Here is a 16,209-nt window from a genome sequence, read left to right on the forward strand (position 1 = left end):
CTTTTTAAGAATAGCTTCTTAGAGCCGGATGGCGTGGATGACTCTTGATACATGGATTGCCAGTTTGCCCATCAGAGAACCAGTGAGGTATTGAGAGTCCAGTTTCATCAGCACTTTTAAAATCTCTGCCAAACTGATGGACTAAACATAGTGTTTCAAGTGAGATATTTTTAGGGACACATGAGTTGATCATCTCATGGCGTATATACTGCCCGTTGCTTTCCTTCCTTGCCCCTTGCTGTTTGTTGCATTTACGTGGTGGTGATTGTCTTCGTGGAGTGTTGTGTGTATGCTTAGCCTCTTGTTATTTGTGCTGCATACGTTTCTCTTCCATTTGCTTTCATAAATGTGTGTACGTTGTTGATGGTGACTTGGGGGGAAAACGTTTTAATTTTTATATGGTCATATCTGTCAGACTTTCACTTGATTGGCTCTGCCTTCGGTGTCACAATTAGAAAAGTCTTTACCTTACCAGAGTTCTAAAAGCAGATATCTTATATTTTATTCCAGGACTTGAAGGAGTTCACTCTTTTTACTTTACATTTGAATCTTTAATTCAGCTAAACTGTTCTGAAGTAGGCATTTTTTTCCCAAAATTTTTGTTTCAAAATTTTCAATGGTAAAATCAAGCATGATTACCAATTACCAAACCTGTTAAATATCTTCATGTGGGTTTGTAACACTTAACTCATTGTATAAATGGAGAATGCTAGTAGGACTGGATATTTTTCAATGAGGTAACTACCTCCTGGGTGCAAATATTTCATGATAGATAGTCAAATGGCACAACAAGGACCTTCCCTCAAGGAAGTGGAATCGTACTAGGATAGATGGGTACACACACCTATAACCATCACGCACTTCGTCTGAGATTGAGAGTACTTCAGGTACAGACCTCCACCGAGGTGGCTTTCTTAGCGGAATGAGAGGGAAAGCTTTAGTGCTCAACAGGGGCCTTTGTTTTTGTTTATACATTTTAGGGAGGAATTGAAGATCAGGGTACTAACATAAAGAATTGCTTCTGATACGTGATGTTGGAGATGGAAATAGAGGTGAGCCTAAAACTCAGGGAGCCCGTTAGGACTGCTGTGCAGTATATGCTAGGACTGCCACTACTTGTGTTTGTGGTTTTTGGAGTTTTTTTCTTCTAATTGATTTCAAGTCTCATAGTGTTGTGGTCAGAAAAGATGGCTGGTATGATTCCAGTTATTTTAAATTTATTGAGATTTGTTTTGTGGCCTATCTTGTGACCTGTCCTGGAGAATGTTCCATGTGCACTTCAAAAGAATGTATATTCTGCTTTCAGATGAAATTCTCTACAAAGATCAATTAAGTCCATTTGGTCTGTTGTATTGTTTAAGGCCAGTGTGTCCTTATTGATTTTCTGTCTGGATGATCTGTCCATTTATGCAAGTAGGGTGTTAAAGTCCCCTACTGTTACTGTGTTACTATCAGTTTCTCCCTTCACGTTTGTTAATATTTGCTTTATGTGTTTAGATGCTGCTATGTTGGTTACATATATATTTATAATTTTTAGATCTTCTTGGGTTGATCCCTTGACCATTAATATAATGTCCTTCTTTGTCTCTTATTACAGCCTTTGTTTTAAAATCTGTTTTATCTGGTAAAAGTACTGCTACCCCAGCTTTCCTTGCATTTCCGTTTCTGTGAAATCTTTTTCATTTCCTCAGTTTCAGTCCATGTGTAGGCAGCATATACATGGATCTTGTTTTTTCATCGATTCAGCCACACTGTATCTTTTGATTTGAGCATTTTGTCCATTTACATTTAATGTAGTTACTGATAGGTGCATATTTATGCTTTTTTGTTAATTGGGGTTGTTTTGTAGTTCTTTTTTGTTCCTTCTTTTGCTCTCTTCCCTTTTGATTTGATGACTATCTTTAGTGTTATGTCTGGTTTCATTTCTCGTGTGTGTGTGTGTATCTATTACAGATTTTTGGTTCGTAGTTACCATAAAGTTTATGTATAGCAATCTATATATAGACATTAAGTTGCTGATCTCTTAAGTTCAAACACATTTTAACAACCCTGCATTTTTACTCTTCTCCCCATGTTTATAGTTTTTGACATCATATTTTATATCTTTTTGTTTTGTGTATCCCATAACTACTTACTGTGGATATAGATGGTTTTACTTTTGTCTCTTAACCTTCCAACTAGCTTTACACCTTTACTATATATTTGCCTTTACCGATAAGATTTTCCCTTTTGTAATTTCCATATTTCTAGCTGTGGCCTTTTCTTTTTTGCTTAGAGAAGTCCCTTTAACATTTCTTATAAAACTGGTTTGGTTTTGCTGAACTCTTAGCTTTTGTTCATCTATAAAACTTTTGATCTCTCCATGAAATCTGAATAAAAGTCTTGCTAGGGAGAGCGTTCTTGGCTGTAGGCTTATCCCTTTCACTACCGTGAACGTATCATTCCAGTCCCTTCTGTCCGGCAGAGTTTCTTTTGAAAAGGCAGCTCATCGCCTTGTGAGTGTTCCCTTGTATGTCACTTACTGCTTTTCCCTTGCTGCTTTTAATACTTTATCCTTAATTTTTGCCACATTTTAATTATGATGTGTCCTGGTGGGGTCCTTTTTGGGTTGATTTTCTTTGGGATTTTCTGTGCTTCCTGAACTTGGATGTCTGTTTCCTTTGTCAGGTTAAGGATGTTTTCAGCTCTTCAAATATTTTCTCGGTCTCTCTCTCTCTTTTCTTTCTGGGAACCCTAGTAATGCAAATCTTAGTACACTTTATGTTGTCTTAAAGGTGTCTTAAAGTGTCTTTATTTATTGCTTTTCTTTTTTCTTTTTGTTGTTCAGCCTCAGTGATTTCCACTATTCTGTTTTCTAGCTCACTCATTGTTCTTCTGTGTCATCTAATCTACTGTTGATTTCTTCCAGCACATTTTTAATTTCAGTTAATTCTATTTTTCATTTCTATTTGGTGGTTCTTTTTATTTTCTAACTCTTTGTTAAAAATTTCTAAGTTTTCACTCTGTTTATTGTTCTTCTCCCAAGTTCTTTGAGCCTGTTTTTGATTATTTCCATGAACTCTTTATTGGGTTGATTGCTTATTTCCACTTCAGTTAGTTCTTCTGGGGTTTTATCTTGTTCCTTCATTTGGAACATATTCCTCTGTCACCTCATTTTGCCTAATTCACTGTTTTTTTTAATAGGTTGATTACGTCTCCTGATCTTGGAGAAGTGGACTTTCGTGGGAGACGTCCTATGTGTCTCAGTCCTCTCTGGTCACCAGAGCTATATATGCTCTAGGGGTTCCCTCATGTGGGCTGTGTGGGTCCCTCTCTTATAGCAGTCTGACTACTGGTAGGCATGGCTGGCCCCTAGTCTGATTGATTGTCAGGCCCTCTCTTGTGCAGATACTGCTGGCTGCTGGTAGCCGGACCAAGTCAGGAGGTGGCTGGCAGCAGAGCCTCTGGGTGGTTCCCAGGGTTAGTGCTGGCCCACTGATGGATGAACGTGGGTGACTGGTTGTGCAGCCGGGGGTCCCACTTGTCAGCTTGCTGGTGGACAGGCTGGTTGCTGACATCACTGGCTACGAGGTCCAGGGTGTTCCAAAGCTTGGGTAACCTCACTGGTGAGTGGAGATGCATCCTAGGGCAGCTGGTAGATGGGTCTAAGGTGTTCCAGCGCTGGTATTCATCTACTGGTGGGTTGGGTCAGGAGCCTGTCTGTCCCAGGGCTAGTGCCAGCCCACTGGCAGGCAGGCAGGTCCTGGTTCTCTGGCTGCAGGGCCCTGGGAGGTCCCAGAACTGATGCCAGCCTCCTGGGGTGGGCTGGGTCCTGACTCTGCAGGCTACAGGCAAATTTCTCTCCTAGAGTTCCTGTAGGACAGCTGTGGGCCTTGATCCGGATGGATTCCAAACTTTTTAAGAAGTCAAGTCGGGCTTGCATGTTTGCTGTGATTTGGTAACAACTGCAGTATCTTTGACGGTATTAGAGTACAGTGCTCCTTCCTTTACTCAAACCACCAGTAATTATTACTTGTCCCCTATGCTTGTGATTATTACACCTAGAAGATCTTGTGAATTAATTGAGAACTTTATTAGGCTCTTTGTTCCGATTTTGCTTCTTAATTGGATCTGTCTACTAGGAGAGCAGAAAGGACAATGGATAGGGAACTGCATTCCACGGTAATCTGTTATAACTGTGTGTGCTGTCTCGATGATTCATGATTAGTCTGGGACCAAAAGAGTGCTGTTTTCCTTTCTCTTAGGGACTGACAGTACATATATGAACATCAGTCAGCTCTTATTGTTGTCTTTTTTATCTGTAGACCATTCGAAGGAAGAAGAAAGTTCAGATACCAGTGAGTCGTCCTGATCCCGAACCAGCGTCTGAGAATGATGAAGATAGTTATGATGAGGACGTGCACGATCCAAGAAGTGGCCGTGGTGGCCTGGTCAGCCGGAGGAGCGAGAAGGGCTGGGCGAGGGACAGAAGTGCGAGTCGGGAGAGGAGTTTGTCTCCGCGATCCGATCGGCGATCCGTGGCCTCCAGTCAGCCTGCCAAACCCACCAAAGTCACGCTTGTGAAATCCCGGAAAAATGAAGGTATTTTCTGTCAACTTGTTCATCATTTTCACGTGAAGACTTTGAGACTCGTTTTAATGAGAAGTGAATTGCCATCTCCTTGTACCTTTGCTCTCGTCGGTCATGCTCTTCGTTCTCCAGTCCGTTGCTGGTAGTGAGAACCTGTTACGTCAGGCTTCAGGGGTCATCTGTTTTCTCTTCTTTAGTCACTTTGTTGTAGCAGAGAATACTTTAGATTAATTGTCTAGAGTTGGATTTTGGATTCTTACTGTGATTAGAATAGGCTAATACCAGAAATGTCTCACCATCACCAAGTTGAAATTCAGTGTTTCACTGAGCTGTTAGGATCAACAATAGTAGCATAAGTGTGGGAGAAACCATCGGATGGGGAGGGAGGGCAGGCTCCTTATTTCCGACGGAGAGATTGAGGGAGAGGAGCCCCTTACGGGGCATTGCTCTGACATCTGAGCGCAGCTGCCTCCCTTACGTAATCACACTTGGTCAACCAGAGTTTGCCTGTGGCTTCCTGCCACCGTGGGCTGTCCCTGAAGTGCAGGAAAGCATTTGTGACTGCTGGTTTTGATGAAGAGGTGTTAGAGTGTTACGGAGGCTCGCTCTGTACCAAACCCCGATGCATCTCGCAGGAAGCGCCCCCACCCCTGGTCTGGAGCCTACTTCCTGGGCAGAACGGCTGCACTTAGAACTTGTCTCCTTCATCCACCACACACTGTGCAGCCCTCTCTGGTCTCTTCCACCCTGCTCTCCAAAGTGCTCATGCTGAATCCAGTAGAAATTTTCAGTCTTTATCTTACTTGCCTCTTCAGTACCGTCTCACAGTTAACCACTGCTTGTCCTTTGAAGTAATGTTCTCTCCGCTTCTGTGATGCTCCTTTTATTTTTGGCGGGGGGTTCCTTCCCCTTCTCTGTACCCTTGGCAAGCTCGTGCTCCTTGTCCAATGTTTTAATGTTGTGTAGATTTCTGCAGTAGAAGCTCTTTCCCACCTCATGTGACCCTTTAGGAAATCTCATCTGTGGCCGCGACGGCAGGACTCCCTTCTCCAGCTGCGGTGTGGCCACTCATGTGTCCTGCTGCTGGGGAGTCACGTTCACTTAGGTGTTCATGTAGGTCCCTCAGATGAAGCTCACATTTCCCTCTTAGAATTTTCTCATGTTTCTTATGACTTAACCCCATTGAATGTAGTTCTGTCTACCCAGTTTCTCAAGCCAGTCACGGGCAACGTGGTGTGGTTATCGCTGGCCTGTTTCTCCCCGTCCTTTCCCGGGCCCAGTTAGTACATGCTAAGTAACCCCCTAAACACCACTCCTTACTTTTTCTCCCCTGCCTCCACCCCTCGTCTGGGCCACCATCATGTTTTTTTCTTCCATCTTTATTGAGGTGTCATTGACATTGTATATAAATATGTAAAGTTGTTTGTGTTTAAGGTGTGTGGTGTGAAGGTTTGATGTGCGCATGCACTGTGAAACAATCACCACAATTGAGTTAACACTCCGACACCTCCCAGAGTTGCTTCTGTGTTTTGGTGAGGTGAGCCTCACATCGTCATCTCTGAAGTGGACTCACTCAGCTTCAGAAACTTGTCTCTGGATCCCTCCCAGCTGACTCTGCAGACTGCCTCATGGGGTTAGAGAATCCCTGGGGCGCATCTCTGTCTTCCTCTCATCCCACACTCGACTCTAAGACCTCAGCAACCTGCCTCGTCTCTCCTTCCTATGTTTCGGTGTGTCTGTTGTTAACCATTCTGTCTCCACCCGCTGTTGCCCGCCACTCCTGACCCCAGCAACAACTCACAGCCTCATTTTTCAAGCTTAGTTCTAGTGTTCCCACTCTGGTATTTCTCAGGTGAAGTTTCGGCTTTAGCATTTGCTCCTCAGGGAGGACTTCTCTGACACCCCTTCCCTCCCCAACACAGAGGCCCACTCTGCCCCACCTGAGCTCTTTGCCGCATTTGTCATTGTCCTGGTAACTCACGTCTCTTTTCCTGCTGACTCTGTGAGTTGCCAGAGTGCAGGGCTGGTCTGTCACTTTTGCTGCTTTTTATCTATCGTGTATGTCTCCTACTTAATCTTTACCAAGGAAACACTTAGAATAAATGACTAATGCATAATATATAAGGAACATTTTGGAGTCATCTTTGTGTTGGTCTTTTATAATTTTTAAATCTTGAATATGGACAATCTTTCAGTCAGTACTTTTATTCCCATGGCTATATTGACCACTTCTAAAGCACACATAGTTGACTTCATATATCCCCTAAAAAGTCATTTTCTTTTTTTATCTTATTCTGTCCCTGCTTGTGAGCACTCTGTATATTTGCCTTAAGTTAAACTGTAACTCTGATGTAACTTTTAAAAGCTTGAGTAGCAGGTCTGCTAACTTACCCCATATTAAAAAGTTTTTGTTTCCCATCCTGTTTTTTGTTTTTGTTTTTGTTTTTCCCAATAAGAGCCAGAGTTTTCTTTCTCGTAACAGAACCAGGAGCAGTCTAATCCCTTTTGACATTATACTGATAGCTATAGTTGTCATTCTAATTAAAAAAAAAATCTACAGCTTTGTAGGCTGCTGGACAGTTTTTTGGACTCTCTGGGTAAACTCTTTAACTCTGACCACTCCCCCATCCACAGGTACAATTAATGTTGCCACACTTTCAAATACCTTGATGGTTGTTGAAAGGACTGGCATTTTTAACTCCTGCCTACATCTGCTTGGCTAGTTGTGAGCCTTTGTTTGCATTTCTGCAGAGTAGTGTGTGCTGGTGCTTGAGCATGTCTCTCGGTGTCAGATATTTACAGGATCCGAAATGCTTCTGCTCCAGGAACTGGGGAAAACAAATCAGTGTACGCTTGGTAACACAAGTCATCGATCAAATCCTCAACCTCTCCAGAGTTTTTCCAGACCTCGAGCAGGGTCCTTTTTAGAATTGTATTCATTAAACCCTCTGAGAAGCTAGGTTATCAGTACAGTCTTCTCTTCAGAGTTCTCTCTCTTTCAGAAAAATCAGAGCACGGTGTGTCAGTCTTCTGTTTGAAGCACAGGCTTTCCCGTTGCTTTTACGTTGACACGGAGAACTTTCTGGTGACTAGAGGGAATGTCGTCTTTGCAGGGAAGCCAAGAATGATTTTCTGTTATCGATTGTTCTTAAAACTCTTCTTTATGCAGTGATTATTAGTTTCATACTTTTGAACTCTATTTAAGTGTCTTGGGATCTTACACTAAAGACATTTAAATATATTATTTCAGAATATGGTCTTCGATTGGCCAGCCATATATTTGTAAAGGAAATTTCACAAGATAGTTTGGCAGCAAGAGATGGCAATATTCAAGAAGGCGATGTTGTGTTGAAGGTATAGTCACATTCTTACATTTTAATGAACTGCAATAGAGAACAAGGTCCAGTGTGACCACGTAGCTTCTGTTCATGCTTGAAGCGATTTTGCCAAAAAGAATGAAAAAATCAGTATTTGGGGGACTGGATAGCTTGCCACTGGCTATTACTCCAAGCCAACACTAATGCTTTTCTCTAGGCCGTAGAGTCATCCGGAGAGAATTAATCGCTCCAAATGTGTATTATTCACTAATAGGAGTTACCTTGTGGGTAGATTTGTCTGTCGTTCCACAGTAAGTGGTTTCGATCACTCCTCCAGATATTATTGAAATGTCTGTTTTGTTAGTTTGTTCCTAAGTAATAGAAAGTAATGGGGAGGGGTTAGAGGGTGCTAATCTGGGCTTTCTGGCAGTGCAGCAACACTATAGTAAAGGTTTTATTATTTCAGTAAGGAGGAGCACTTTGATAATTCAGGAAAGTGTAAAGGGAATATTTCGATTCTTAGAGCAAGCCCAGCAGTAGTTTAGATAATCCTGTTCATATCTGACTAAGTTAACATTTGTACTTCCGTCATTTACCTTCAACCTATAGTTTCTCTTCTGTTGCAGATAAATGGTACCGTGACAGAAAATATGTCACTGACAGATGCAAAGACATTGATCGAGAGGTCTAAAGGCAAGTTAAAAATGGTAGTTCAGAGAGATGAACGGGCTACGCTGTTGAACGTCCCTGATCTTTCTGACAGTATCCACTCTGCTAATGCCTCTGAGAGAGACGGTGAGTATGGTTCTGTTTGGAGAGTCCCTTTAAGTGACCTGTTTCTTAAAGTGGGAGGATTTGCCATGTTAGAATGAAAGGATAATTTTCTATAAGCTAGACATCTTCAAAATCTAAGAATTAAAACTTTTTTCTGTTGCCAGCTCACCAATATTATTGGTGGCTGGTGACGTTAATGCTTAAATCAACCATTTAATATGAAGTTGTATTTACTAGCTTATTTCTGTTGGAGTACCTTATATTTTACTGTCATCGTTCTGTGGGAAGATAAATGGCATCTTTTGTTTAACAGACATTTCAGAAATTCAGTCACTGGCATCAGATCATTCCGGTCGATCACACGACAGGCCTCCCCGTCATAGCCGGTCACGGTCTCCTGACCAGCGGTCAGAGCCTTCCGATCATTCTAGACACTCTCCACAGCAGCCCAGCAATGGCAGGTAATCACACTCTGTTATTTAAAATGAAATAGTTGTGTGTGCTTGATACATGTTTCTGGTATGGCTGAGAAATAAGGTTAGAAGATAGGTTTTCTTTTGATTATTTAAGTTAGGTTTGTTTTTCTTTATCAATTTAGGTATTTCTTATCTAGAATAACAGAGGTCAAACTTTTTCATAAAAAGCCAAATAGTAAATATTTTAGGCACGTGAGCCAAGCCTTGTCACTCATCCGTGTCTTTTTAGCACAAAAGTAACTAGACAGGATGTCAACAAATGGGCGTGGCCATTTTGCCAAGAAAACTTTGTTTAGAGAAGCAGCTGGCCTGCCACCCGGGGAGGCGCTAGCATGCTGAGGGGCCTCCTGCTTGGGCAGTGAGCTGTGCTCAGTAGAAGTGCTCCAGTGAGGGGTTCACCTGGACTCAGTTCTCCCCTTTAAAATTCACTGTCTGATATTTGTGTCCGGGGGTCTGGGATGCTCCTGGCATGTGACTTCACTGAGTTGATAGTCTCTGGGCTCACATACCCATTGGAGAATCTGAAGGAAATTATGACTCTTCTCTCCAGAAAAATGCACATGTACACAGAATGTCTGGACATTCCCAGGGCTCTGGAGGCCACCACAGGTTGGCACCTGGAAATTCAAGTCCAGGGCTAAACAGTTTCAGATTCAAGGTGGTGACTTGGGACTTACCTGCATAAATGTTACCTCAAGTCATAGAAGTCACTTGCCCAGGGAAGCTGTGGATAGTATGCCAGGAAGTAGACCACAGGGAATGTGCCTTGAGGGAGAGGAGGAGGCAGGGGAGAAGTGACAGGAAGGGGACAAGGACTTGCCAGGAGACAGCCTTTCCAAAGATTGTCAGGAGTCATACTGATACGGTGGTTGTACACTGTTGAGCTTAAATATTTGGGAAGCTGATTCTCTCTGAATTTCAAATTGTAGATTATAAATTACAGTAACCCTGATCTTTGTAATTAAGGTTAGAATGATTTTTTTAAGAAATATTATAGTATGTCACATACAAAACTGACTTATAACTGGTTATTATTTTTAACTGCTACATGTTAACATATTCTAAAAATCTCCCTGACACAGCACAGACCTTGTCTGGAAAGAGTTGCGGCCATAACACACACACAGTGATTTAACTCACACCCTTGATGATTCATGGGGAGCAGCTATAATTTTAACACATTTCTCTCATCTAGAAACCATGCTGGCATCGAGCAATTTGAACATGATTTTCCTTAAAAAAAAAAAAGGGAAAGAAAGAAATACTCATCAGAATTTTGGCCATTTGTTTTTATTGCAAGCAAATTCTAAATGTTAGAAAGTTGTTTTTGGTACCTACTTTTTTTCCATTTAGATTTCCTAAACGCTTGACATCTGCGACTTTAACTTAAAGTTGGAGAGGTTTTATTTTAAAAAATTTAACTGTCTTCATATTATGTTGGGATGTTTCACTTCTCTTGGGAACTTCAAGTATTCCTTATGGGTAATGCCAGTTATGTGAGGTCTTCTAGTCTTTAAAAAATAGAGTCCTGGGCCTTGTTCTCAGTTCATCTGAGATGGAGGCAGGGAGTACTTTTTAAAATTTCTGGTAGCATTCTCTTCTGTATGTTACCAGACTTGGGAGTGTCTGGTTAGAACATGTATGTAGCACATACTAAGGAGAAGGTAGTACTTCAACTCCAGAAGATCAGTCTTCAGACTCTTCCCAAATACTTGTGCTGAGAATATAATTCCTGAAAATTTAGCAGCCTCGCCTATAGGCAAGATCCAAAATTGTACCAGTGCTGGAAGGTTTCATTTCTCCCCTAAAGTTAATATCAAAATCCAAGTAAGTGGAGTTCTAATTTAGAGGGTGCCTTGCATTTTGAGAAACAATTTAAATACATTACAGGAGTAAAATCCTAGTATAAAAAAACAGCATGGGGAATTTTCTTTGTGTTATATAATTTTGTCTGCACATGTCTTTGTTTTACAAATGTTTTACAAATATTTAAATTCTGTTGTTTAAAAAATGATACAAAAAAGACTTGATCATGTGAGAAAAGTTTCAGTTTAGTGTTTGAAACACTAGCCCCACCTTGTTCTCTTCCTAGATTTCTTAATATTTTTGCATGTTTTTAAGATAGGCAGTTATCTGCTGAGAATAGTAACCTTCATTTTGTCAGAGGCAATGGAATATAGAGACTTCTTTGGGCTTTGAGGCCAGTTTTCCTGGGTGTGAGTCCCAGCCTTCCAGCAGTTACTTGCGTGACCTTGGAACCTCTCTGTGCTTTAGTTTTCTCATTTTCTAGCAAGTAGGCTACATACATTACAGACATGCTGTGAAAGTTGAAGCAGTTATTATAATCCTGGCACAAACACTAGCTTCTGTCATTATTACGGTATCAGTAGTGGTCATAAGAGCGTTACCAGTTAGGGTTCACAGGCGTGCATTCACATCTGCTTGCGTTAAACCATTTCTTAGAAGATTTCTTCGTCTGTAGGCAGGTAAATGTAAGCTGAGAGGTTGTGATAAAGCCCAGGGTTGTATAGTGGACAAGAGACTGGGTCCAGGATTAAAACTCTTGGCCTTTTGACTCACGTATTTGCCCTTACTGGTGTAGAGGAAGGAGGAGAGTAGGTTACTTAAGGGAACAAAAATCTACAAAGCGTTCCATTGTGTTCCATTGTTGCAGTGACCCACTTACGTCCTCTGTGATGTTCCTTTTTTAGAGAGCAAGTGTGGTAGGGTCCGAGGTCTGAGAAGAACACGTGCACTTGTTTCTTCATTGTCACTAGATGAGCAGTGCACCCTCACTGTTGTCTAGAGCAGGGCCGGCCAGCCGTGGCCTGAGGGCCACGTCCGTGTGCCCCCAGCCTTGCCAGTGAAGTTGTACTGGCACCCGTCCTGCAGTGTCACCATTAAGAAGGTGGGACAGAGACCGCAGGGCTTGTAGAACCAGTCACAGAAAAAGTTTGCCAGTCGTTCCCTGGTCTAGGATATTAAAATATTTTGTTTTTAAGTTAAAAAATAATGTATGTCTGGAGAGGATGATCACAGTGATTTTCTTATACCTTGATGCGTGTTGCCAGGTTTGCTCTGTATATTTTATTCAGTATCCTTTCACTGGCACTCTGGGCCAAGACTTGCCGTCTAGGAAGGAGCCAGGGCTGCAGAGTACACGGCTGGTGGCACTGGGGACCAGCTGGTCCTCTGGGTGGTGGTCGGGGCTGCAGACGAGAAGACACCCTTACTGCCTTCACTGCAGTCCCTATGTGACAAGAGAGAATTGACTTGCGGAGCTCATTCTGTGTCATGTTCCTTCTTAAACACTGGAGAGAAGTCTTGCTTTTAAATTCAAGATCTGCTTTATTCAGAACAAGATTTGTATGTGATGTTGCTGGTTAATTTGGTGCAGGTACTACTCCCTTCTCTTTTTCAGACACGCTGTGAAGTCCTCCCCACTTCACCTACAAAGATCGTCAGGTAGAAAGATACAGTTTATTAAATATCTCAGCGACAGTAATTACCCACTGGGGACTTCTTTCCCGTGGCCCCCTTGCCTTGCCGCAGGGCTAACACAGGTGACTGAGTGAAGATTCTTCAGTGAGGGGTGAAAGTCCCTGTAATTTTGGCACTATCCTGCTTGTTCTCCCTTTATCAAGTGTTGTTTGATGTCAGCGTGTCGTCAGTGTGTGGTTATTAATCATGCCCTCAGCGATCTAGGCAAGACCTCTGCTACCATAGAGCTTATATCCAGGTGAATACAGTGGGGTTTTTTTTTAAATAAAGTTTAACCTTATACAAAATGTAAATGGGAACCATTAGGATAGACTTACGTAAGGAAGGTTTGGCAAAAATGTATTTTCATTTTTACAGTCTCACCAGTTTCTTTCAATAATTGCCACTGATTGTAGGCTAATTCTGTGTGTTTAAATTCTACTATTTGTCTTGCAGTAGACTTAGTGGTCATATTAGAACATTTTAAATGTTTGGAAAAGTTGTAACTTTAGATCTCTAGATCTGCTCTGCCAAACACCATTGGCACCAGCCACATTGACTGCTGAGCCTCTGAAGTGTGGCCAGTCTGCGCTGGGGTGTATTGTGTGATGTACACATTGGATTTTTATGACTGAGTGTGCAAAAAAGAATGTGTACATTACCTCATTAATAATTTATATTGATTATATGATGAGATAATAGTTTGGGAATATTAGGTTCAATGAAATGTGTTAATTGATTTCATCTCATTCGTTTAATATGGATTCTAGAAAATTTGAAAGTGCATAAGTAAGTTGCTTCATAATTCTGTTACCAGCACTACTGTAGACCCACATGTGTTGAAAAATGCCTCCATCTCTTGGTAGATGACGGAAGTGCAGTGAAAGGAACAATGATTTTTCCAAACACTAATTGTATGGAAAGTGTAATAGACTGATGTGAGTTCCACCCATCTGAATTGTTGTCATAATAGTTATATTAAAGGAAAGGTATGATAATTACCCCAAGATGAACGTACTGGCAGAAGTTGTATGTGGTGTACGGAGCAGGAGCCCTACTGCACAGCCAGTCTTGTTATCACTGGGCGGGGGGAGGGACACTCAGGCTGAAATATTACAGCTGATGCTGAGTTACCGAGATGGTAGTCACCATCAACGTCAGTCACGTTTTGAATTTGGAAAGTGTTATTTAAGTTGCAAGAAAGAAGGAAAACAATTGGAAGTGTTTGCTTTGGGATGTGTTTTAAGCAACTGGTTTAGTCTGTTGCAGAGCAGTAGAGATCTGTAGAACTATTAAAATTATGTAGGTTTTTCATCTCATTCTCTTCAAAATGTTCATTTTTTAATATTATTTGTATTTTTTAATGCAAAGAATGCAGGGAGAATTTATTATTTTGTATTGCTCTTTATATTCTGAGATGCCTTTGGGGATAAAATTTCATTGTATTTATTTGTACTTAGACTTACTGTATGTGAGATTTTATTTCATAAGCAGTGGCTAAAAATTTTGACATTTTATGATTTAAAAGTAGTTCTTTCTGAAAAAAGCAGTTCATTCTGATTTGGCTTTTATATTTTTTTTTCCAAAAGACTGTTTCACTTACATGCTGCTCATGTAATATATATATATATATATATATATATATATAATTTAAAACTGGAATACACCCCACAGAATAGTTACATGAATAGGAAAATGGAAACTCTGAAAAGTGTTTCTGTTTTATTTTTTCAAGAGGATAAATGGGAAGAAACTTTTTCCTGATGAGAGACTGCTAACCATATGCAGTAATAGAACGAAATTCTTTTCTTTAAAGTTAGGTTTAATTCATTTTAACGTAATGAACATTATTTTAAAATATTTCAACCTTTAAAATATCTAAAAATATTTAAATCTTTATAAGTTATTATGTCAATATTTTGTTATGAAAACTGAAATAGTCAAGATAAATCTGAAATTTCTCTCAGCCGCTGCTCGGTCTCCTGGAGGGTGAAGCACTGTTGCCTGCATGTGGTGTGAGTGTGTGAGCGTGTGAGTGTGTCACTGTGATACCTCGGTGGTGTCACACAATGTCCATTCTGCACTGTGTCCCTTACCTTCTGTTTTACAGCTAATTTCCTGTCTATAGATAGAATTCTATTTCACTGTACCTTACTTTAATATTTCAGTTGGTATCTTCATCATAGAAGCCATGTCTGCTCATTAGAACTAGTAAAATAGGCGAAATCTGCCGTCTCCACCTCCTCCCAGTTCTCACTCCCTTGATTTAAGCCTTTGTCACACTCGTATGAACATTTGGTATCATGTATAGAGTTTGGGTATGTGTGTGTTTTTAAATAATTTTAAAAGGCTGGGCTCTGCACATTATTCCCTAGCTAGCAACTTATTTCAACACAAGGTGAGCATTTTTCCAGCTTATTCTTTTGATGAGAAGTTTTCCCTATTATGGGAAGTCTGTTCCTAAGTCTTTGCCTGTGCAAAACAGTTTTCTGTACCCATTTTTGTCCATGATTTCATAGATAGACTCTTTTTATTTCTAAAGTAATTGCAGAGTGTGTTAGTATTACTTAAAATTTTTCATGGATGGTGTCAGGTTACTTTCCAGAAGTAGTGTTTACATTTGTTTCTCAGAATTCCATGTTTACCAATCTGATGGTTACAAAACAGTAACGCTTTACTTTAAATTGACAAGTTTCCTGACTAGTAGTGGAACTAATATCTTTCTATGATATCACTGACCATTGGATTTCTTCCTCAGTAAATTTCCTGATTCATTTCTGTTACTCGTTTTCCTATTGGGCTGGCTTTTTTTTTTTTTTTTTTTTTCAATTTTTCATCAGTTGGTAATAGCTCTTTTGATGGGCGTGTTGCAAATAAGTCTTCATAATACCTTTTCCTGTGCAATTAAACATTTTTAGTCTAGTGAATTATGTTCATCTTTCTTCCATGGCTTCTGAATTTTTATCTTATTTAGGCGGATCTCCCCCAGTCTAAGATTGTATAGATTTACAGTTTTTAATGATGTTGTTATTGGCATATTTTTTCCTTTTCATTTCTACCTGATAGTTGAGGATATTGAAAAAAAAATCTGTTGAATTTTAAGGTAATTAAAATTCTCTTAATTCAGATAATTTTTTGGGATTCTTTTATACTCACTAAAGTTTCCCCCAATATTTTAGGTGCATTACCTCATGATTGTATCATCTGAGTCTTCAAAATAGTGGTTAATAACAGTACTGTTGGCAGGTATCATTGTGTTGTTACTGATTTTAGAGTAAACACATTCAGCATTTTGCTATTTAATATGGTATTAGCTTTTGGTTTCGAAAATAGCCTCATTACTAACTGTATTTCCTGTGTCTTTGCTTTATTTATGGATTTTATTAGGAATGGCTCTTGAATGTTTTCACATGCCTGTTTGACCAATATTAACATTTTTTTCTGTAACATTTGGATATAATTATGTGATAGATTTCTAGTGTTGAACTGCTCTTGCACTCTTGAAATAGCGCTGCTGTAGCCATTGTATAATGACCCTTTAATGCAGTGCTAACAGCTTAGCTAATATTTTATTTAGAATTTTTCCCCATTCA

At 40.3% G+C, this 16,209-nt stretch overlaps 1 protein-coding gene across 6 annotated transcripts in view; it reads left to right on the plus strand.

The window, feature by feature from the left end:
- The window catches only part of TJP1 (tight junction protein 1), a 211,729-nt gene that overhangs the window by 160,503 nt on the left and 35,017 nt on the right, over positions 1 to 16,209 (plus strand). For all 6 annotated transcript variants that reach the window (XM_032469197.1, XM_032469198.1, XM_032469199.1 and 3 more), the window contains 4 exons: positions 4,305 to 4,581; positions 7,820 to 7,923; positions 8,513 to 8,681; positions 8,974 to 9,121. In XM_032469197.1, coding sequence (XP_032325088.1) covers positions 4,305 to 4,581; positions 7,820 to 7,923; positions 8,513 to 8,681; positions 8,974 to 9,121 — 698 coding nt within the window. The remainder of the gene's footprint in view (positions 1 to 4,304; positions 4,582 to 7,819; positions 7,924 to 8,512; positions 8,682 to 8,973; positions 9,122 to 16,209) is intronic.

This window comes from Camelus ferus, chromosome 27, assembly GCF_009834535.1.
Source record: "Camelus ferus isolate YT-003-E chromosome 27, BCGSAC_Cfer_1.0, whole genome shotgun sequence".
NCBI lineage: Eukaryota > Metazoa > Chordata > Mammalia > Artiodactyla > Camelidae > Camelus > Camelus ferus.